Source organism: Cibotium barometz, chromosome 1, assembly GCF_041138505.1.
Source record: "Cibotium barometz isolate CiBa-2024 chromosome 1, ASM4113850v1, whole genome shotgun sequence".
Classification (NCBI taxonomy): Eukaryota; Viridiplantae; Streptophyta; class Polypodiopsida; order Cyatheales; family Cibotiaceae; genus Cibotium; species Cibotium barometz.
Genome location: NC_141046.1, coordinates 17861204 through 17886296, shown reverse-complemented (window position 1 = coordinate 17886296; position 25093 = coordinate 17861204). Strand labels below are relative to the sequence as shown.

General features: G+C 40.6%; 1 protein-coding gene and 1 long non-coding RNA gene across 2 annotated transcripts; one reads left to right on the top strand and one right to left on the bottom strand.

Annotated features, from left to right (window-relative positions):
• The first annotated feature begins 12246 nt into the window (after positions 1–12246).
• Positions 12247–15399, top strand: LOC147641673 (putative protein phosphatase 2C 78). Its single transcript, XM_086798076.1, has 5 exons — positions 12247–12587; positions 12750–14042; positions 14129–14490; positions 14577–14813; positions 15042–15399. The coding sequence occupies exons 2-5, from the start codon at positions 13760–13762 to the stop codon at positions 15309–15311; spliced, it is 1152 nt and encodes a 383-aa protein (XP_086654202.1). The 5' UTR covers positions 12247–12587; positions 12750–13759; the 3' UTR covers positions 15312–15399.
• Positions 15203–17077, bottom strand: LOC147641672 (uncharacterized). The gene is made up of 2 exons (XR_015265815.1): positions 16268–17077; positions 15203–16217 (listed from the first exon to the last, which is right to left on the bottom strand). It is a non-coding gene; the product is annotated as an uncharacterized LOC147641672 (long non-coding RNA).
• Positions 17078–25093: the final 8016 nt, after the last annotated feature.

The window sequence follows — 25093 nt, the reverse complement described above, 5'->3', positions numbered from 1 at the left end:
ACCACCAACAATGAGGGTAGATCCATTGTACATGCCTATCAAGAGAAGGTGGACGCCGCTGGAATTCCAAGAGGCCAAAACAGGGACTCTCATGTTTGTTATAACTTCCCTATCTTCACACTAGCAATATTTGGCCATATTCAAGAACAAAGACAGCAAATGCTAACATGGATCAGAGCATGGCAAAGGATACCCGATCCGACCATTGTGGCAAGTGTTAGGTTTATGAAATTGTTGGTGGTACTAATACCAAGCCTCGACCTGGCGGAGAAAGATTCCCCCGGAACCACGACTCAAGCGCAATCACTTGCAGAGCGATCAAGCCAAATCGCAGAGCTGCCGAGACCGGGCATTCGACCAACAGGAACGGGCTTACAAAAAGCAGGCACAGGCTATAGTCCCTGATCAGAAGCAAGTGAAAAAGACCGGTTCATCAGAAGCTCCAGTCCAGACGAAATTTCTATCGACATGAGTGACCAGGTCTTCCGACCTCGGTAACATGTTCTGAGGACAAAACCTACATCAGGAAGGGGGGAATGTTAATCTCATTTGGATTAACAACATGATCCTCAATTGAGGACATTAATAAGATTCATGCAAAGACACTATAAAGGTTGTACATTATGAGATATTGGCCACCCAAGGCCTAGTAAGTAAGTTTTAGACGCCCAAGTGTGAATAAGGGCCAATTGTATATAAGGCATTTTCTCATAATTAAAAGGACACAATCCCCTTTGTGCTATTGAGAGCTCTCCCCTTATGACTTAAGAGAAAGTGAGGAGTGAGAGCATTCTAGCATTGTGCCTCTTTCATGCTTGTGTACTTATGCTTGTATGAGAGAGTGAGAGAGAGAGTGTGATTGGTCTATGTGATGGTGTGAGTGACTCCATGGTGACAGTGTGGAGGTGGAGCTTGGAGTTTGGAGCTTGATAAACGAGCATGGAGGCCTCAAGGGACTAAAGATCGAAGCATTGGTAAGTATCCCATGACGGTTGTGATCTATTGCTCGTCCATAGGGTGAATGTGTAGAGTTCTCTCTTGGAGGTGTGGTAGACCAACCAAAAAAAATCTATGATGGCTTTGAAGCACAGCACCTGAAGTTCGATATGAATCAAGGGCCTTCAGACAGGGGAATGATGCTGTACTACCACCGATTACGATGTCTTCCAGCCTATATGAACGTTACATTTGAAGACATGGTAGACACTAGATTTTGAAAGTCACACTCAGCATTCCGTCGCACTCTTCATCAGAAGCTCCAGTCCAGACGAAATTTCTATCGACATGAGTGACCAGGTCTTCCGACCTCGGTAACATGTTCTGAGGACAAAACCTACATCAGGAAGGGGGGAATGTTAATCTCATTTGGATTAACAACATGATCCTCAATTGAGGACATTAATAAGATTCATGCAAAGACACTATAAAGGTTGTACATTATGAGATATTGGCCACCCAAGGCCTAGTAAGTAAGTTTTAGACGCCCAAGTGTGAATAAGGGCCAATTGTATATAAGGCATTTTCTCATAATTAAAAGGACACAATCCCCTTTGTGCTATTGAGAGCTCTCCCCTTATGACTTAAGAGAAAGTGAGGAGTGAGAGCATTCTAGCATTGTGCCTCTTTCATGCTTGTGTACTTATGCTTGTATGAGAGAGTGAGAGAGAGAGTGTGATTGGTCTATGTGATGGTGTGAGCGACTCCATGGTGACAGTGTGGAGGTGGAGCTTGGAGTTTGGAGCTTGATAAACGAGCATGGAGGCCTCAAGGGACTAAAGATTGAAGCATTGGTAAGTATCCCATGACGGTTGTGATCTATTGCTCGTCCATAGGGTGAATGTGTAGAGTTCCCTCTTGGAGGTGTGGTAGCCCATAACAATAGTTGCCTTGGAAGCAACAATGTTTTTAGGAGAGAGATAAGTTGTAACACTCTATAGGCAGCAATGTTATTAGGAGAGGTACAAGATACAACATTCTATGTGAGTTGTTACCCTTTTTTACTAAGGGGAAAATTCAAGCACATGAAAGGTTTGGGCACAAAAGGTGTGGAGAAAGCCAAGTCAAATGTATTAAAAAAAAATAAAAGCATGGGTTTCTTGCTCGTAGGGAAGGGTCTACTAGGCTAGGCTAGCCCCCACCACCCATGATCACCCTCGTTGTCATGGGCTTAATCAAAAGCACCTAAAAAATATGCTTTCCTTCCCTTTGTAAAATAATTTAAAGCACGTGCACCCTCATTCTAGGGTTACACATAGTGCCCACACATCGTGGGTGCACTAGTGGTGGTGGTGGTGGTGGCAGTAGATTTATAAGCCATACTTTAACTCCACAAGGACTATACACAATGCACACACATTGTCGGTCTACTTGTGGTGGTGGTTGGAAGGTTTTTAAGATAAAATTTAACTTAAAAGCTTAAATTTTTACTGGATGTTAGTCTAAAAGGGAAAAAGATTAGTGGAAAGATTAATCTTTGATTAATTCTTAAGCACTTTTTTACATAACTCATTAAGGCTAATGAGCATTGAATGAGAAGATGTCAATAAGTTGTCAAATTGTCCATTTTGGGAGTCATTTATGAAGGTTGTAATAAGGGGGTATCATAAAAGGGTTAACTTTTTTTATTCCCACTTGCCTTTTTGGAAAAATGTCCATATCTCCCTAATTTAAAATTCAAAAAATATTTTTCCCAAACAAGGAAATTCAAATTTCTCTCGAGTTCAAAAAAAAAATATGTGAACCACCCAGTTCACGCCGTGAATGTATATGATGTTTCATGTCATGAAACAACCCTTGTGGCCTAAAAAAAATTCGTGAACCACCCAGTTCATGCTGTGAACCGTACTTGCTTTTTCACATTGTGAAACAGACCTTGCGATTTTAAAAAAAATCGAACGTTAAATACGTTAAGGTTTCACGCCTTAAGCAATTCACGTCTTAAGGTTTCACACCTTAAGGTCTCAAGCCAAAAAAATAAAAAAATAAAAAAACTGGATGTTTCACGCGTTAAGGTTTCGTGCCTTAAGCGGTTTACGTCTTAAGGTTTCACGCCTTAAGGTCTCACGCCCAAAAAACAAATCAAATTTGATAAAATTTGTGAAGTCCACTTCACGTCGTGAACTGCACCCTGTTGGTTCACATCGTGAAAGGGGGTCCATTGGTAAAATAAATAAATAAAATCTAGAAAACAACACTGTTTGGAGGTTCGTATCTCCTAAACCATAAATCCGATGAACGCACTCCAATGCTCACCAGAAAGCTGACATCGAGCTCTTTGAAAATGGTCTTGAGTGTCTGCAAGCAAAATCCATCATTTTGGCCTCCAACCAATAGCCTCAAAATTCGACCCGGAACTCAAGGCAAAAAACGGCCCTTAAAGCACTAAAAATCGCCCAAAGTGCAAAAACGATTGCAGACCATATTCGGATTGCTTTTTAAGTGTCTAAACAACAAAATCACGAAAAAATCAGAGACAAAGTTGTAGTACTCCAAAAATACTTCAACTCTCTCATACATAGTTTTTCCAAATTCCTTTTGGAACATATTCAGAAACGGGCTATGAAACAAGGAAAATCTTTCTTTAAAAAAATTTCTTGAGACAGTGATGGAAAATAGGTTTTGAGACCTCCTCTTCCATCTGGGATGCTACTGGCATGCACTTTTTTCGAAAAAATATCTCAGGTCATTCACGTGCGTGTAGTGCTGCCTAAGCTAACGGACACTCGTTTTACCCAACAAAGGGTACGCCAGACCTCCTGAGGCTGTAACAAGCTATAAGAAAACCTAAAAAGCTTTTTTTTTAAAAAGAGAGAAAAAGACACACACAAGGGAGTCACACAAATGGCCTACCTAAAAATGGTAGAATATCCCAAGCAACTCCCAACGATCTTCAATAGCCATTACATTTTTGTATTACATTTTTGTGAAGTTTATAGCTTACTACTCTTTTGGCTAAGTTAATGTAGCAGCTGCTTTGTGGAGTACATATCCATACTCATGCATTGAAGGACATTTACACCAAGGCCTCATCATCGATAACTTTCCAAGTACATCTCTGGATGGGGGGGCCATGGTGAGCGAAAGCTTGGTCAATGGTACAACCCATCGCTTGGAACTTTCCTTCAAATTGCAAACCTCTCCAAGCACGTCTTTACAACACATTTCTCTCTAATCCATAGTGAAGATATCTATATTAGCCTTGTAAGTTGACGTAATTCTTTCAAGCCTCGCCAACAAGTGGCTACTTCAACAAGAGGAGCTCAATAAGAGTCTATATGACTCAATTCTTGTACTTCATGTATATTTGCTTCATAAGAGCACTTAAATATACATAAAAGCATAAAAAGAACATGGAAAGAAGCATACAGGAACAAACCCTACTCAACAACATCTGCTCACAAGAATCCTACCACAAAAAGGAATTCATCGAAGGCCAATTTATTCCATTGATGAATGTCGTATGAATGTCGCTTCAATGAATCAAACGAGAAACTGCAACTCCAAACTCGTTCTGATGATTTTATCTATGTTCCTTCGGATCCTTCCTTCTCTTCTCCCCCATTATTAACATCTCTTAGTTTCCCAACTAGCACAAATCCCATTGAACTCTGCCTCGATTGCTTTAAAAAACAACATGAGCAAAAAATACATATAAAAAAAGCCCACAAAAATATAAAATTCAATCACTCACAAAAACACCCACCCCCACCCCATTAGGAATTTCTACTAGCCTCTAACCTTTTCATTTACTAACTAACCTTTCTTATTCCTTCAAGAGAAACAACAACCATTAAATGTCACTCAACATCAAAAGCCATCAATAAAGCTTGCCAATTCTCCCCACACAAAGGTCTTTAACACGATCACGAGGGACACGATGAGCATCAGGAAGGGGGGAATGTTAACCCATTCCTAGGATTAACAAGAGCTACTACCATTATCTTATATAAAGGAGTCAAGGTAGATACACTAAAAGGTCATACATTCAAGATATGAAGCAATGGTGTCCAAATCTACAACTTGGACGGGCGCCCGTAATGGTCCTATGTAATACTTATGGCAATTCTCGCTTCAAGAGCGTGTGGTAGTAAATTAGGATGAAGTCCCAAGTAATGTACTTCATGGATATATTACGAGAGTAGTCATTGTAATAGCAGTAGGCCTCTTATGGGCTTAAAGTGCCTAGTCGGCCATAATTTAAGTGAGTGTGAACACTTATGGCCATGTATATAAGTGAATATCCTCATAATACAAAAAACTTTGCCATTGTGCAATAGAGTCTTGATCTTGCTTATCTCTCTCTCTAATGCATGCTAGTGAGTGTGTGTGAGTGATGTGAGGTGAGAGGAGAGACGAGTACACGTAGTGCAAGTAGTGGTGTGACAACGCTCGTCGCGGGAGACGTGGTGGAATTACTTCTCAAGGAGTTGTAGAGCTTGGAGACCTCAAGGGTTACAAACTCGGCCATCTCACGACAGTTGTGGTTCACCAGGTAATCTCTTGTTGGATGTGTTTCAAAGGGGGTTAGGGTGAGCCATAACACTGGACAAACTTTACATGTCAAAATGAAAATATTCTAGTTTGTAAATATTCTATGAACACTAAGCTATATCTAATGTGAATACGAGACTTTACATTCAATAAATAAGATTCTAAGGTGAATACATGAAAGATAGTTGCATATTATTTCCCTTTTGATTCTAGAAAATATATTCATGTTTATGATTCTAAAATGGTAGACTATGGACTATTTTCCCTTTTGGTTTAATTATATGTCCAGCTTGTTGCTACAAGGTGCAAACCTTATATGGATTTGGGGGTGGAAGCCTAGGGTAGGGGAAGGGGGTAGAGTATGGAAGGAAGTAGTAATAGTTATCCAGTACGTGGTGAAAGTGAGAGTGGAAGATAAGGGGGCATACGGAGGGGGAGGGGGAGGGGGAGAAGGTAGAATATGCAAGGAAGTAGGTGAAAGTGTGGAAGTTGAAAGGACAATGGCACCCCTCAAATCTTCCCTCCCCTCTTGAGCTTGATCTTTTGTGGAAGGGAGGGATATTTAGGCTAAGTAAGGCCTTGCCTAGAAACATTCCAGCCCTCCCGTTAGCCTATAGAGGTGTGTGGAACTTCTAGGCTAGTAGCCACAATTACCGTTATTGTGTGAAACCTGGCATATCACAAGCATGATGGTAATTATTAGTTCTTAACAATTACCTCCGTGTTGTGAAACCTAGCACATCCCAAGCGTGATGGTAATTCTTGGTTTTCCCAAGATGGTATCACTATATGTTTAGAGGATGTGCTAGAAAGTATAAATCTTGTGTAAAAGGAGGGGCAAGGGTGTGTGCGCACTAGACTATGAGAAAAGGTACGTGCTATCACATGTGTGGTGAAAGTGTGGAAGTAGAAAGGACATAAATAGTCCATTGCTACCACTAACATCTAAATTCCCCCATTAAGATTAGCCTTTTGTAGAAGAAACATATGCTTATGTAAAGTAGGGCAATGCCTAGCAATACCATCCCCTCCCAATAGCCCACACATGTGTGTGCACCACATGTGGGTGAGACATAATGGCTAGTGTGGTGTGGAACTTGGCATATCATGAGTGCAAACTAGCAATTATTAGTTCCCAAGACATCACTAACCAACACAAATTTGCTTTCATTTATTAAAAGGTCTCCCTCCCACAAAGAATGAAAAGTCTCCCTTTCGACAAAGAATGATTTTATTTTTTTTAAGGCAAAAGAAAAGTTTCTATTAGTATCAAAGAGAAGATACAAGACCCACAGGTTACAACTTAGATCTTGCTAAAGATCTAATCAGCATATTGGCTACAGAGACTCTAATTCTTCCACCCTTTGACCTAGAAAGCTTGCAAGCTTGAACCAACATATCTCTCACTCTAAAGTGAAAGTTATATCCTTTCCATGCCTTCTATGAACTAAAGCATTCCTGGACTCCCATACCGCATTCAAAACAAAGGCCCTCAGAGTGTTCCATACTTTGTATTAGTAAGAAAGATACAAAGAATGATTTTTGAAAGGTCTCTCTCCCACAAAGAATGATTTAGAATGCTTTAGATAAAACAAGATAGTTTCTTGATTGTGAGCAATTCATACGTTTTAGAAAGACATGTATGAGAGTAAAATATATTTGAAAGAGATATCTAATTTGTATTTATTATTGAATATGAAATGAAGAGATTCTTCCCTGTTAATTTAAAGGTCTTTTCTATTGAATATGAAAAGAAGATATTCTTTTAATTTGTATTTATTATATGAAAAGAAGATATTCTTCCCTCTTGATCTTTTCTATTCATATTTCTAATCATATTCAACTTAGTTGTTCAAAACTAAGGTATATTCAACTTAGTTGTTCAAAACTAAGGTATATTCAACTTAGATGTTCAAAACACATTGTTTTGAAGGACTTTAATGGGTTTAGGATATCATAAACTTGTTGACTAAGGGGATTACCAAAATTTAAATATCCATAAATATTTCTAGGGCTTAATTTTTGCAAGAAAACTATATGCTCCTTGAATTATAATAAGTGGAGATTTACATAATATGTTTTTGCAAGAAAACTATATGCCCCTAGAATTATAATAAGCAAAGATTTACATAAGATGTTTTTGCTAATCAATCATGAAAAGGAAGGCCAAAGTCACGCCGAAAGGGGTTGGTTAGTGGACACATTTTTTTTATGTCTATTGGAAATTAGGCTTGTCCACACATACATAATTAATTCTTTGACTTTGGTGATCTTACTTGAGAAGAAAGATCTCAACTTTGCACCGTCATCCCAACATCTAGACGATTGGATCATAAATAGTAAACTCAAATGAGTAATGGTTTTTTTTCCTTTGTGAATTTCATGAACTATAATAAGTATTTTTAGGAGATCTTGCTCTAAATTTGGAAAATAAAAAGTTTACCACACATCAAGCATGATGTTATCACTTAAGTCTTTGTTGTTCAAATTTTTTATTTTATGAAGTGGCTATTTTACTATAACCATTTTAGTAGTCTTTTAACTTGCTCAACTTAGTTGTGGTGCTGAATGAGAAGTTATCCTTCACCCTTGTGAAGGTTACTTTTCACAATTTGTGCTTGTTCCTTCTAGAGGCTAAAGTCACCGCAAGTTACTCTCACTAGCCAAGAATGCCTTTGTAGCTAGTGAGAGTTTATTGCAATCTCTTATCAAAGAAAGAGGTTAAAATAGGTATGAGAAGTTGGGGTGGCCATGCTATGGTTTGTAGGTGATCTACCACTTGGTATACCTTGAATAATTAAAGGTTACGAAGTTAAGTTGGCCCTCATGTAGCATGGTTATAAATTACAATACTTCATGCATGTTTATAAACTACAACATCTCATGCTTCATGGTTATGGGGGCAATAGCCTAACCTAAGACATGGATGAACTATAAATGAAAAAGCTCCCCATAAAAGTCCTCTCAAACTGTGTGCTAACCAATACCATTGGAAGAAATCAAGGCTAGATGGAAACATTTTGAGTTATCAAGATGTGTACCTATTGGGATGTTATCCAAGGCTCTGATCACATAATGCCCAACTATGTAGGAATTTATGGCCCCATATTTTTCCCTCCAATGCAGTAAGTGTGAAAACGGATGCTAATTGCCAAGGCTTTAGCATCTTGTCCCAATGCAGATATGGGTGACACACCTTCTAAACATGCTTTATTGGATGCAATGCAACTATGCCCATGGGTCTTAATTGACTTGCCATCAAGCAAATCCATGTGTATGGGAATAATAGACTATTCTAGATAACTTAACATTAGGGCTAGAAGTGATTTCTAACTAGTTTATCCAAGTTAGGGCTAGATGTTTATCCATCTTATACACATAATATATCCACCCAATTGTAAAACAAGTGGCATCAATCATTTAGAAGCAAAGATGTGCCAACAACTGGTTTTAGATATGGGAGACACACACTCCTTCTAAACATGCTTTGTTGGATGCAATGCAACTATGCCCATGGGTTTTAATTGAACCCTTGAGGGCAAAGCTATATAAGTTGAAGTATAATAACTTGCCATCAAGCACATCCATGTGGCTATGGGAATAATAGACCATTATGATAACTTAACATTAGGGCTAGAAGTAATTTCTAACTAGTTTATCCAAGTCAGGGCTAGATGTTTATCCATTTATACACATAATATATGCACCCAATTGTACAACAAGTGGCATCAATCATGTAGAAGCGAAGGTGTGCTAAAAACATTGTTATATATTTTAAAATTAAGCTATGGTTTTAGGTGGCATTGGAGATTTGCCTATCCTTTGACTTGGTAGGTGGATTACAAAGGTCTCTCCCTCCTAATTCCCCTCTTAGGTTTGCTCCTCTCCCCCTTGTGTGTGTGTGTGTGTGTGTGAGAGAGAGAGAGAGAGAGAGAGAGAGAGAGAGAGAGAGAGAGAGAGAGAGAGATGTATGCATTAAATAATGAGCTACCCAAGGTTCTTAGTATGAACCTTTGCAACCCTCTTACAACACCATCATCACAACTATACTATGTAGCACCTCCAATCAACACCCGTTCACCCATGTAGTTTGCCCCACTACACCATGCGTCCCCTCCCCCCAAGAGTGCGTGCGTATATGTGTGTGTGTGTGCGCACGCGTGTGTTCGTGAGCATCTCTATATATGTGTGTGTGTGCATGTCTCTATATATGTGTGTGTGTATGAATGTATGTCTATATATATGTATGTGTATGCATGTGTTGGAGGTATCACACATGGGTAGTGGGGATTGCAAGATGGGAAAATGGATGCCAAGTAATTCCACATACAAAGACAGTGTGGAAGATGAAAGGGTATACATAGGCCACAAGGACACCTCCTATTTTCAACTCCCCCAAGCTTTTCTTTTGTGGAAGACAAGAGGGCTGGTTAAGCAAAGTGGGGATCTGCCTAAGCATGCCAAAGCTTTTCTAGGCCCATGCGGATATGTGTGACTCCAAGGGTGCTAGTAGTTCTTGCATAAGGGGCATGCTAGGCACATTTGTTCGCTAGCTACCAAGCTCTCATGTGCTAGTGGCCCTCGCAAAAGGGACATGCTGGGGGCACATTTGTTGGCTAGCATGCCAAGCTCTCACATGGTGTGGTATCAGGGAAATGTGGTAACTCTTAGTTTCCAAGATGGTATCAGAGTCCTAGCTCATGGTCTCAGGCCACTTCCCTCCATGCTCAATTGGAGAGGGCTATTGGAGGTGCAAATCTCGCATGGTAGTGGGGATTGCAAGATGGGAAAAGGGATGCCAAGTAATCCCTCATGCAAAGGCAATGTGGAAGATAAAAAGGTGTATATAGTCCAAAGGGACCCCTCTTGACTTCAACTACCCCAAGCCAGTGTGGAAGTTGAAAAGGTATATATATATAGTCCAAAGGGACCCCTCCTAACCCAAGCTTGTCTTTTGTGACAGCACATTTGTTGGCCAACCTCCGAGCTCTCACATGTTGTGGTATCAGACACATCATGGGCGGTGTGTCAAAGCTTGGTTTCCAAGATGGTATCACAGCCTTCTCAGTTCATGATCATGAGCCACTTCCCTCCATACTCAGTTGGAGAGGGGTGTTGGAGGTGCAACTCTTGAATAGGTAGTGGTGGGGATTGCAAGGTGGGAAAAAGGATACCAAGTAATCCCACATGTAAAGGTAGTGTGGAAGATAAAATGGTATATACCTCCTATCTTCAACTTTCCCAAACTTGTCTTTTGTGGAAGATGGAGGGCTAGTTAGGTATAGTGGGACCTTCCTTACCATGCCAGAGTCTCCACAGGCCCATATGGGGATGTGTGTGACTCTAGGGGCATGGTGGGCACATTTGTTGGTCAACTACCAAGACTCTCATGTGGTGTGGTATCAGAAACATCCTGGGCAGTGTGGCAACTCTTGGTTTCAAAGAGTTTGCACACGCATGTGACGTGCGTGTATGTGTGTGTGTGTACACACACACACGTAGCACACACACACACGTAGCACGCGCACACACACAAAGTGCAAGGGTATAGTGGGGTAGAGTTGTGCTTATGGTGTAGTAAGAGGGTTGCTAAGGTTCATACTAAGAACCTTAGGCAGCTCATTATTTAATGCATCCATCATAAGGCTTGGTCAATGATCAATCTCTCTTTGTATGTGAAAGGAAAACTACCCTCTTGTGGTGCATTTCAAACATTGTATCTCCCTCGCATTAGCCTCGATTCCCAGACTCCGACCGCAAGCAGCGTTTGGGAAAAAACCTTTTTAGGAAACATACACATTTCCACCTCGTTTTTTCATCAAGTCGGAAATTTGAAAAGAGTAGCCATACTTTTTGAAAATGTTAGAAGTAGAGTTGCGAGATTAAGGGTTCGATTCCTCCCTGTGCAAGCGATAGCACACATAGGTGTGTGGTTGTTGATGTTGTTCTTTCAAATTTCCAGCTGAAGAGAGAAACAAGTGTGAGATTTTATGGAGAGAACGAAAACATCTCCTTTTTATATATTATATCTCTATATATATTATATAAAGGAAGAGTTTAACAAAGTTGCCACTTGGAGGTTATAGAAGAGGAGAAGGAGGTTGGGGTAAAATTTGAAGTTCAAGGAGACGTGTGAAGCACGGGTAAGGCGACTAGTTTCCTATTATAGATGATGATCATGTTGAACTTAGAATATATAAAAGAAGAGTTTCACAAAGCTGTCACATGGCATGAATTTGGAGGTTATGGAAGAGGAGGAGGAGGTTGGGGTAGAATTTGAAGTTCGAGGAGATGCGTGAAGCGCGGGTAAGGCGACTAGTGTTGATAATCATAGAAGAGAAAAGAACGGCATGGACCTCTTTTCTCTCTCTAGAAAAACGGCATGGACCTCCGTTCTCTCTCTAGACCTCTAGAATTTGAAGTTCGAGGAGATGTGTGAAGCGCGGGTAAGGCGACTAGTTTTGATAATCATAGAAGAGAAAAGAACGGCATGGACCTCTTTTCTCTCTCTAAAAAAACGGCATGGACCTCAGTTCTCTCTCTAGACCTCCTGCTCCTTTCTATCTCACGGAAACAATACCCAGGAAGGACATGACAAGGATAGAAAATTGTCTTGAAGCGCAAATTCTAGGTATATATGATTTTCAAAGAAGACTTGGAGGACAAGGGAAGCACGATTAGGAGAATAAGGGAGCTAATTAAGGACAAAAGGTGTCGGGAAAGCCAAGTCAAATGCAAGAAAAGCATGGCCGGCTTGCTTGCTTGCAGAGATGGGTTTAGCCAAAGGTAGCCCTCACCCTCACAACTGTAGCCTCACCCTGACCCAACTGTAGCCGATTTGAAGCGCGTGCGCCCTCTTCTTAGGACTGCCCACTTCGTCGGTGGCCTGCTTATGGTGGTGGTGGGTTACCCTCCCTCCCTCCCTCCCCTCCCTCGTCTTCATCATCCTCGTCATTATCCCCCTCCATCGCCATTCCTGCAAGCAAACAAATTCTCCCAGCCGCCATCGCTGCTCTCCGTGTCCACGTTCTTTTACGGCTTTCCTTAAAAGCAGCAGCATCAGCCGCACAGTCGACCTTGCAAATCCGTAGCAGCAGGTATGGTCTGCTTTTCTTTTTCTTTGTCTGACATGATTCAGCTTGCAGAAGGTGAAGTCGCGTAGCCTTGCCATCATCTCAAGAGTTGCGTTTTATTTCTATGTGCTACTGTTCTTGCCTGGCCATGACTTCAAGCTAGGGTTTTGTTCTGTTTCTGAGCAGGAAAGGCCGGCATTCATCGTAGCCGTGGTCCACGATCTGAAAGCTAAATATACATTCGGATCTAGGAAAGCTCAGCGGTCTCCTTTGCTGCTGCTTTCTTCAGTGAGGGGAAGAAAAGCCCAAGCCATAGCCATGGTAGGGTGCTTACCGTAAGCTAGGGTCTTTACAGCGTAAGTCGGTGCTTTTGTGTGTGCGTGTGTTTGTTGGTAAGACTGGGTGGGGGTTGTTAAGACGGAAACGCGTTCTTTGTCACTCGGCTGGCTGTGGCCAGGCTTCTCTTCTCATATTAGTCTTAATCTTCCGCTTCAATTTCATCTTGACCTTCACCGCTGCAAACAGGAAGCTCTTCTGCCATTGCTGCAGTCAAGAAGCTTTTTCCATTCTTCCCTTGCAGCGAAACTTCCATTTTTCATTCTGCCCCTTCGCCTCCCTTCTTTCAAAGTTGTCTCTTCGTCTTCATCTGTGTGCCCAGCTTGGTCACCACCAATCTCCTCCCTCTGTTCTTTTGTCTGCCTTTTCATCTTTTACTGCTGCCCTCCCATCTACCTAGGTTGCTCAATACAGCAGAACTCCCTACTTCACCGTGTTTTCCCAGTTTTCAAAGACTGGAAGAAGGCATTCTTATCTCTTATCTTCAAATCTTACCATTATCTCCATCTTCTAAACCTCAAGAATCTCGCAGCCCTTTCTCCCCCCCTCCCTTCTGGGCTTTCCGCTTACTTATCCTCTGCCTCACAAGAGGTCAGATGATCTGCATGAGAGTTTTCATCTCTAAAGAAAGAAAAGGCGAAGGAACTGCAGGCACTCATATGTTGTTGGCTGATCAGAACTTGATCTTTCCCCGAGGACGGCCCCTCAATCCCAGCTAAGAGATTGCAGGCATTCAGCCATTGACAGAGAGAGCAGATCGTCTGAGTGTGGCACGTTTTTTTGATTCAGTGAGTTGGGAATACAACCTTTGACAGGGGGAGACTGTGAGTACTGAGTTCACCTTTTATCCTTGACTTGCAATGACGAGCATGTTGGCAGCTTGCTGGAAGCCAGTGGAGCGCTACCTCCAATCTGGAGTTGAGGTAGTTGATGGCCAGCAGGATGCTCTTCTTTGGCACAAAGATCTCACACAGTATGCAACTGTAGACTTTTCCATAGCTGTTGTACAGGCAAACCAGCTATTAGAGGATCAAAGTCAGGTCAAGGTAGGGCCTTATGGCACCCTCATTGGTGTATATGATGGTCATGGAGGGCCGGAGGCCTCTCGCTTCATCACAAATCGTCTGTTTCCAAAAATTGAAGGTAAGATACTGTTATGTGTTGCTTATGCTGTTTACATGTCAAGGCATACATGGGTGATGGTGCCTGAACAGAAACAACTTTCCCAGGTTTTGCAAAGGAATTAGGGGGCATGTCAGCCAAAGTTCTGAAGCAAGCATTCAGTGCGACAGAGGAAGAGTTTCTGGGTTTAGTGGATAAAAACTGGCGGTCCAAACCTCGAATAGCTTCAGTTGGATCTTGCTGCCTTGTAGGGGTGATAAGTGGGAACAATCTGTACGTGGCCAACCTTGGAGATTCGAGGGTTGTTTTGGGAACCGTAAGGCGAGGCAAAGTGGTGGCAGTGAGGCTGTCACAGGAGCACAATGCTGGCAATGTGGAGGTGCGTGAGGAGCTCAAAGCGCAACATCCAGATGATTCACACATAGTCGTGCTCAAACAGGGGGTTTGGCGGGTGAAAGGCATCATCCAGGTGGGCTCAAATCGTAACCTGTGAAGTGCACTTGCTCTATAGGTCATCACCTTCCATTTCACACTAATTCATGTAATGGCATGCAGGTTTCCAGGTCAATTGGGGACGTATATTTAAAGAAGCCAGAGTACAATAAAGATCCGTATTTCTCTCATGTTGGGCTAGCCATGTCTTTGAAGAAGCCCGTCTTGTCGGCAGAACCATCTCTGCATGAGAAGATGCTTGCGTCGGAGGATCGCTTTTTGATTTTTGCATCAGATGGATTGTGGGAACACATTACAGACCAAGAAGCAGTTGATATGGTGCAGAGAGGCCCGCGAAATGTATGATATTTCCTCTCGTCTTGTTTGTTTCTAGGCTGGTTACACACATCCAGGTGGCTTGTGGTTTCCCATTCAGGCTGACTGTCCAGTGTCAGGGATGGACAGACAATCTTGCCTGTCCAACTCTGCCATGGGTGGGGAATGTTGTGCCACCAGCTTTACTTATTTTTTGTGCTTTCGTTAATAAATATTTTAGCCTTCTGAGGGATATTTTGCTGCTCTTATCAGGGTATTGCTAAAAGGCTAGTCAGAGCTGCTCTTCAGCAGGCAGCCAAAAAGCGCGAGATGCGTTATTCAGATCTTAAGAAGATCGAGCCAGGTGTCAGGCGTTATTTCCATGATGATATCAGTGTTGTAGTTGTGTACCTTGACCATAACTTGATGAACATGGCCGGGGCAACCCCAAAACCGAGGGCTCGTAAGATTTCTATGGACAGTGTGAATGCACCTTTAGATATTTTCTCCTCTGATGCTCTGGAGAACATGCCCCTGGTCTAAGCAGCACGAAGGGCTTTGTGTTTTTTTGTGAATCGAACCAAACAACCATGTGACTTTGATAATTATTTATTTTAATTTGTTTGTAACAGCTTTCTGGTTTTTATGTTCTTCCCATTTGTGACAAAAGTTTATTTTACCTTCTGATTGCCTTGCTTGTTTCTCAGTTTCATGGATCTTGTATATACTTGTGCTTAGGTTGTGGCTGAGGATAAGGGAGAAGAAAAATAGTCTGGTCAGCCTTCATAAAATAGCAGACAATGGAGTTGTCCATGTGGGTCTTCACAAGATCAAGGTCATTGTTACATTTATGGTCTCATCATAATCAGGTGTGGGTCCATGCTACCATCTGAGATCCAAGCATCTGTGGCTGGGCTGGAAAGATGGGCGGATCCTGATGGTGAAGATTTTCTGGTTTGCTCCTTTTTTAGGTCCTTTTAAAGTTCTTGTCCTCTTGAGTTGGATTTGAGGTGACTCAGGCTTGATTACCTCATTAAGGGCTCCACTTCAAGTTAGGTTTTGCGAACACGATACACAGGAGGCATGGCTAACCAGGAGGGAAGCCCTAGCCTAAACAATGTGGGGGAGGGAAAAAAAAGCAGGCAATGGCACATCAGCTCACACATCATCTCTGCGAGTCCATTCTGACAGCAGAGGTGTCAATATCTCTGGCATTTTCTGCTTTAGAAAGAGGGATTCAAGGGCTTTGATTCGGACTGGCAAACACGATGGCAATGGACTATATTACATAGATCGTTGATTTTATTTGCTCCTTCTCTAATGCCCAACCCAATCTCTTAGCTTAGGACAATTGCTAGCATAGTAGATGGGCTGATCCTGGTAAGAACACAATTCACTGCCACATTAGATGCTTGCACATGAATGGGAAATCTTTGTCCCATGCTGGCCCTCTTAGGGCAGGAGCTTGTGAAAGTTTATCTTTTGGTATCTCAAAAGACTTCTGACTGGTTATGGGACCGATCAAGCTTTGTATATGTAAGTGTACTTTCTTTTTGTACACACCTACCTACATGTACATGTGTAGAAAATTTCAAAAGATGACTTTGTGTGTGTGTATGTGGGGGGCTAACAAGGCTTAACTCATCTTACCTCCAAAATTCTGCTTGTTCAAATGCTTTCTTGCAACCCATACTTGCTTTATTTATAAGAGCTAGTCTTCTTAGCATTCAACCTCAAACAACACACAAGATTGCAGAAGATCAATTACACGACTGTTCCATTATGAACAAATCAACACAAACATGCCAGTCAACTGATAGACCAAACCCACCATGCCTTGTTGTTGATGAAGAGCTTAAGTGGGAGACAGAAAGTTGTTTGCTTTGCAAAAGAAAGCCCGAGTGGGAAAGGAGGATTAAAAAGGTGGAGTGTAAACATTCAATTTTGAACGAGTGGGCTAACTTTTTTCAATTAAAATATATCTATATTTTTCATCTCTTTTTGATTTCAACTTTCTACTCTGATAAGACTTTCATGATGGTATTTCAACTTAAAGCCAAACTATTGATTGGATAAAGAATCATTGCAAATGATTAAGCCCTTAAACTAACATTGGACATTTATCACTTGGAAATCTCTAGACAGTTTTTAAAAATAAAAATTAATTTGTATCAAAGTGTCAAACCAAAATCACCATGCACTCAACCATCAGTGTTGTAATGCAGTGAGCAGGGCATTTGAATTTCACAGTCAGGTTCTAAGGATATGTCTAGGGTGCATGTAACAATTTCTGAAAAGCAAAAAAAAAACACCATGCACTTGCCCAATTTCCAAGCTACCTCTGAATCAAAGCATACCAAGGTAAACAAATTCATGTTGCCCTTGAATGTGTTCTCAGAATCTTGGTACTATCTTGTGCACTACAAAACCCAAACAAAATTTTACAATTTCATTAATGCCTTGGTATGGGGAAGTTTGGGATATACAAGATTACATGGGCAAGTAAATAGGGGACCAAAGGTAGGGATGTACCTTTAATAATCTTTTAACACATTTCAATTTAGCAAACAACTTGAACCTTGCAACTTTCTATATTACCCTTACTGAGAAACTGCTAAGAATGTTCTTTACACACGTTGCCAGTGAGCTGAAATCAAAGGAGATGCATCTCATCTTGTAAAAATCAACTCCGATTACTCCCAATTTTTGTGCACAACTCCTTGATTCTGTTACATAAATTGTGCTAATTGTCATTAGAATCAATCAGCCAATTTACACAAAGCTACAAAGCACTGTTAGATCTATTTTGTTAGGATTATTTAAAAATACTGTGTAAGTTGTGCTTATAGATGGTCATTGGGCTTGTTGGTATGTGGTATATGGAATCTACAACCTTACACCAATGTTTGAAAAGCTTGCAAATGTCACCAATGCAGGTATAAGGTGGGAATGTGGTATATGGAATCTACAACCTTACACCAATGTTTGAAAAACTTTCAAATGTCACCTTCATCTATGATTTATGTAGTGCAAAGTTTAGATCACTTGAGGAAAAAATCTTGTTTATATCCAATAAACAAAGTAGCCTTAACTACATGATTGGTGAGGTGGGTAATGTGGCTCCAAGATTTAAGATTATGTATCATCCAACATGTTTGAGATGATCACCTATCAAGGGTCCCTTCAGGATCTTACCTAGTTGACAACATGGATTGGCTACTTAATGCTACGTTATGTAAATCAACATGGAGATTGCTGGTAAATTGCCTTTCACTCATGTGCATCTTGTGAGAGAGGTTTTTTTGGCTGTTTGGAAAGATAGTGAGATGGAGGCTATATGCACTATATGAAGGAAGGGTGCACAAAGTGGTGAAGGTATATCTCAAAATTGATGATAGAATAAGTAAAGTGCATCTATATATACTACCTAGGGGTGGTTGTATGATAATTGAGGCCCTATATTGAGTCCAACGGGACCAACCAACCACCCTAACTAGGTTAGTAATAGAATAAACAAGAAATCTATGATCTTGGTATAACTTTTAGAACCATTGGAGGTTGTATGAGTGCTCATTTGGGGCATCACAACTCGTGGATAGTGTGTCGTGGGAAAATCTTCCTCTACCCCTAGTGTGGTCCAATATGGGTGTATCATTTTACACTTACATACAACATATTTTCCATGATGCCAATCCCACCTAAGTTGTCTCCTAACTACCTGACCATATTTGGCCCATGCGTGATGGGCATCCATGCTACTCCTATAGAAAGAAGATCTAATAAAGAGGCCCTCACAATGTAGAGCTAGTTGGTAACTCGAGCCATTGATTTCCACCCCCTTTCAATTTCATTGGTGAACTACCTCTTTGAGTTGATTAAAATGCTGCTCCCAAGAGCCTTGTTAAAGATGTTTGCACAATTGTCAATTGCCAAATAGTAGACCATCTTCACCTCTTCACCTACAAAGTGACATGCAAACATGGAACATAAGATTCTATACAATTTCCATGCAACTCTAGTTACATTGCAGCTTTGTTGACTACTCCTAGAATGTACCCATGTCTCCCAAAGTCGTCCTCAATCACCATGCTTTACATGAAAAATTCACATTAAGAAAACCATACTACTTTTGTACTCAAGCTTTGTAGAAAAAAGAGAACCTATAAACTACTTCATATCCCTCTCTCAGGCTTCCAAATAATCTACATTTCAATTCTTTGAGTCATAAAATCTAATAACAACATGACCATCAAAACTCAAAAGATGACAAATTAAAGGTTTTCCATCTGATGGTTGAGTTTTTCACATCGGGAAAAATCATAAACATACATGATGCCTAATGACCCATCACGTTTTGACACGTGTAAGCTATTTCATGTCTAGAAGAGAAATAGGATTCAAGGCCTTTTATAGTGCTCCACTTGCTATTTATTCTTAGAAATATTGTTTAACTCATGATTAGTAACAATGTTTTTCATGACGTGAGAAAAACCCAAACCCTAGCTTTTCATGCTAACTCGACATCTTCAAAAAAGCATGAAAATGCATCCCAGATGTTTCCTTATGAGAGTATGTGTAAATCTCAAAGAACACTTTTATGAACACTTATGTTTTTCATGACGTGACAAAAACCCAAACCCTAGTTTTTCATGCCAACTCAAATCTTCAAAAAAGCATGAAAATGCATCCTAGAATGTTTCCTTATGAGAGTACGTGTAAATCTTGAAGAACACTTATGCTGTGAAAAACTAGTGAGTTTTTCACATTGTGAAAAATTGATTTTCACACCTCCCATCAAAGATGCACAAATAGTCAAATAATCATTGATAAAATTTATTCAACATGAGTGTTAAAATAACAATATGTGAGGGTACAACATGAGTAGAGCAAGGGGGAGAGCATGCACATTAGAAAGGAAGAAAGCCTAAGGGTTCTAACTCAAAGGGTGATTTGTATGGTTACTTGTAAAAGGTTATTTGTATGGTTACTTATAAAAGATGAAGCCAATGGTCAAAAAGGTAGCACATGGAAAGCACAAGGAGGAACATGGAGTGTGGGCATTTATTGGCACATGGATGGCACACAAGGGTGCATATAGGTTGTGATTTGGGAGCTCCATGAGAGCTATAAAAAGATGTACTTGGATTAAATCTAATGTAAGGAGATTATGCTATTTGTTCTTATTGTGTCTTTTACTTTGAGTTAGTCCATTATTAATTACATCATTTATCAATCCTTCTAGTTCTCCTAATTACTTGACTATATGGGGTTAATTAGTTTTGATCCTCCATAGCCTAACCTAGATCCATGTTTTCCAACATGGTATCAAAGCCATGTGTTGGAAATAGGGTTGCAGGAATGTACACACACACACACACACACACACACACACACACACACACACACACACACACACACACACACACACACAGTGGAGAAGTTCAAGGGAGCATACAATGAGATGATAGATAGATAATGAATGTGCATTGTACAAAGATGATAAGTATACCCCAAGATAGGTGTATACTAGCATGGGAAAAAAAACCTCCTAAAGAGGGAAAAAGGAGTTACAGGAATGCGTGCGTGCACACACACAGTGGAGAAGCTCAAAGGGCACACAATGAGATGATAGATAGATAATGAATGTGTGCTATGTACAAAGATGATAAGTATACCCCAAGATGGGTGTATACTAGCACAGGGGAAAAAACCTCTTAAAGAGGGAAAAAGTATCCCGACTGTCCCATCACTATTAATATGGCTACAAATTCTCCTTGGGAGTGATGATGTGAACAAGGGGTGAGATGGCACTAAAATTACAGAGATGTGCCAAGATATTTGGATTGTGAGAGCGAGCCTAGACTAATCCCCAAAGGGAAGTAAGTTCAAAGCTTTGCAAAAAGCTTCAAACTTCTCTCGTGAGCGAGCCTTCGTGAATAAATCTGCCATGTTGTCTTGTGTTGGCACATAAGCCAAGCTGATTTCCTATGCGGAGCATCTCTCCCTGACATAATGATAATGCACCTCAATGTGCCTTGTGCGAGCATGAAAAACTAGATTCCTTACAACTGCCATAGCGCTAGTAGTGGCTAAGGACTCACTAATCCCCAAATCAACAATAAGGTGTCTAAGCCAAACATATTCAACTGTAGCTATAAATGTTGTCCCGTACTCAACTGCACAAGTAGAAGTGGCCATAGTGGGTTGCTTCTTGCTGAGCCATGATATGTATGAATCACCAAGGCAAAAGTAAAAACCACTCGTGGACACTCGTGTATCATAACATCTAGCCCGGTCTGAGTCTGTAATGCATGTAACTATGATTTACCCCCTTGGGATAAAACAACCCAAAATGCTTAGTGCCCTTTAGGTAATGGAACACCCGTTTGACAGACTACTAGTGCTTTTGTGCCTAGGCTATGCATAAATTTTGTCAATACTACGACCCCATACTGAATATCAAGTTTGGTGTTACATAAGAAGATAAGGCATTTAACAACTTCTTGATACAGGCCAACATCAAAAGGGTCACCTGCATCTTCGAGACTAAGTCGCAAAATAGGTTCCATAGGTGTAGCAACAGGTTTACAGTCTCCAAGATTGAGCCTCTTCAACAGAAAATCAACAACTCCCAAGTACCATTTTTGAGTAAAGCATCATATTTAGATTGCACAACATGCATCCAGTGTTCTGATTCCTTTGCTTAATCAAAGGAGACATGTTTCTCTTTATCACATAAACTCACATTAAGAACATGACATGTGTCAACATGAGATGCACGATGAGAACTTGCACTTGTTTTGCTAGGCAAAGGAGTAGCCAATTTGATGTCATGTAGTGTTTGCACCAACCATTTCGGCATACTTTTTGACTCCTCAATTTTCCTTCTTTCCTCATCAACTACATCATCCACATTTTCTTTATCAATAGGCTAATCTGTGGGGGCTAAAAAACATGCTAATTTGTAACTTGTGTGGGCTAATTTTTAGCATTCCCTTGAGTGCCCAAATGCTGTACATCAATGCGTCCTACATTGAACAATGGAAGGAGAGTGTCGAATATGTCCTATTATGAACATACATTTTGTTGTTTTTTTACACAAAAGCAAGGGGTGAATTTCATTTTCCACAAATACAACATGTCTACTCATAAGAATCCGCTTGGTGTGGCAGGATGATAGAGACGGTAACCTTTACTTTCCCATAAAAATACTTTACATTTCCCACAAATACAACATCTCTACTCATAAGAATTCGCTTGGTGGCAGGATGATAGAGACGGTAACCTTTACTTTTAACAACCTTCTCATCAAGCTTGCTGTGAATTTGGTCAGGAAAAAGTACATAAGCAAGATAATAAAAAATACGTAAGTGAGCCATAGAGGGTTTTCTACTATTCCAAGCTTCAAAAGGCATAATTGTATGCAAAGCCTTTGTAGGACACCTGGTCAAAACATATGTTGCACACATGACTGCTTCTAGCCAGAAACCATGACATAACTTCTAACTTTTGACTATACAACGTGCCATCTCCATGAGAGACCTATTTTACATTTAGCTACATCATCTTGCTAAGCTGTATAAAAAAGCACAATACATTGGTGTTTTATCCCTTGAGCAGCCATGTATGCATGAAACTCCTTAGACATATACTTCCCCCCTCGATCAATATGCAGGATACCAATCTTACATGGAGAAACATTTTCAATCATAGTAACAAAGTGCTTAAAGCACATAAAAACCTCTTATTTCTATTTCAATGGATATACCCAGGTATGTTTGGAATAATCATCAATGAATGTGACAAAATAGAGGTAGCCCCCAATAGATGGTGTTCTCATAGGACCACATACATCACTATGTATAAGCTGTAATATTTGGACAACTCTAATTGAGCTATCTTTGGGAAATGATGCCCATTGCATTTTTTCAAGAATATAGCTCTCACAAACATGTTTGATAGGGGATTTAAGATGTGGCAGCTCATACACCATGTCATGTTTATGCAAATGCAGCAAATTATCAATGTTCAAGTGACCAAAGCGTGCATGCCAACTTAGCATCATCCATTGCCTTTGTAGTCGAAACTATACATACAGCATGCTTTTGTCTTTCATATGCATCTAGCTTGTATAGGCCATGAGACAAGGTACGAGAAGTAACAATTGTATTGCCATCATTGTGATCATGAACAATACATTTGTCATCCACAAAGTGAACCACTCAGCTAGCCTTTGTAATGGCAGAGATAGATAACAAGTTCTTCTTGATCCTTGGTATATATAATACATTTGAGAGCATGATTGTTCCACCATTTGGTAGTGAGAACAATTTTACTAACTCCTTTTACATGATATGAGGAGTTGTTTGCACATGTAACAATGTTTCCTTGTGGGGAAGATTTAAGTGATGAGAACAAACTACGATGAGAAGTAATATGCTTACTAGCACCACTATCAAAATACCAGACATGTACATCTATAAACCATGCAGATATCCTTATGCAAAGGGTCAAAACTACATTGCACAATGAAAGCTCAATCATCATGTGCATAGTTTGCATATTCTTTGTTTTCTGCATTAGATGTTGAGGCATAAGCTACTACGGCCATACTTGAGTCTTTCTTTTTCTCCTTCTCCAGCCGCTTCCTGCACTCATTAATGTAGTGACCGGGTTTCCTGTAATAGTTGCATTTCCTCTTTTTCTTTGGCTTATCACATACCTTGTCTGTAAGCATGCCTAATGACTTTGATTTTGGCCTGTAACTACCCTGAGAGGAAAGGATTTACCTTTGCCTCTTTGTTGACAGCAACAAAAGCTGGATCTCCTGTATGCATGACATATCTATTTTTCCTGGACTGTTCTTCTTGTTGCAAGAGTATAGAAACCAACTCCTAAACTTCAAGGAATTTGGATTACCTTTCATCATGAGCCTAATGGTAGAAGTAAAACTTTGATAATACGAGTCCAGCAACACATTCAAGATAGCAGGCACTAATGAGCTGTTAGGATATACTTCATCAACACTGGCCAATTGCTCCTTAAAATCCTTGATTTTTGTAAGAAAACTATCCATGGAGTCTCCCTCATTCATATGCTTCGACTCTAATTACTTGCGTAGATAAGTAACACATGCTTCATTACGTACCTGGTACAATGACACAAGTACATCCCAAGCATGTTTAGCAATCCTACATGACCGAATGTGAGGAATAATACTCCTCTTGTGACTGACAAAGCAAGAAACGTATGTGGCTGCGCATCTCTTCCATCCCACTTTATTTGTTCTGTAGGCGGTATGCTGCCCCGTCGTAATGTACCATGTGAAACTGAGTCCATGTCTACAGATGTACCTTTTACATCATATTCATCAAAGGAACTAGGACATTTCTTTGTACCAACTACAACATTCCATAGCCCTTTGGCTACCAATATTGGTCCCGTCAAGCTTATCCTCAGCAGGATAACATCTAAAATACATCACTGTCTGCCATTTCTGATAATACCTAGGCAAGTAATCACACAACTTGTAAGTGCTAAGTGATCCTTTGATACAACTAAGGTGGCTACTCATAAGGCCACTACTGATACAATGGAGACCTGTAAGGTGTATGAAAGAAATGCAGAGTAAAGTGAGTAGAGATTTTACTTGTAATATGTAGAGATCGATGTCACTGAAGTGCAGCTTGTATAGACAAGATCCGTGTGGTGAGTGTCTGATGATGCTTTCACTTATATTTGCACACCCATCTGTAGTAGATCTTACAATACTACTCCATACTCTGATGAAGAAGAGTTTAAATTTGGTCCTCGAAGATGTTTGTAGAAAATCAAAAATCGCACAAACGACCCCCAAAACGTGCCCGAAACAAAAATTTGACCAAAAAACTTCAGTATAAACTTCCAAATCCTCTTTCTTCTCCCATAAGGGCTCCTCGATAGGCGACGTGGGGTGAAGGGTAGCCAATAGCAGCATGGGCGAGAGGAGCATATGCTCTGATACCAAATGTTGGAAATAGGGTTGCAAGAATGTGCGTGTGCACGTGCACGCACGCACACACACACACACACATTGTGGAAAAGCTCAAGGGAGCACACAATGAGATGATTGATAGATAATTAATGTGTGCTGTGACCCAAGATGGGTGTATATTAGCACAGGGGAAGAAACCTCCTGAAGAGAGAAAAAGTGCCCTCCTAGCGGCTCGTCATAGTGTGTTCACATACATCACTACCAAATATGGCTACACCATGGTGGCTATAGGATGTGGTGGATCTAGTTTAGTCTATAATAGTTTAGGGAGTGCTTTTGTTAGAGTGCCTTG

Excerpts from the sequence above, each read along its gene's own strand:
- LOC147641673 (XM_086798076.1), top strand. The coding sequence starts at position 13,760 with ATGACGAGCATGTTGGCAGCTTGCTGGAAGCCAGTGGAGCGCTACCTC. Across the intron at positions 14,043-14,128 it reads TCTGTTTCCAAAAATTGAAG|GTTTTGCAAAGGAATTAGGG; the intron begins GTAAGATACTGT and ends CAACTTTCCCAG. Across the intron at positions 14,491-14,576 it reads GGGTGAAAGGCATCATCCAG|GTTTCCAGGTCAATTGGGGA; the intron begins GTGGGCTCAAAT and ends AATGGCATGCAG.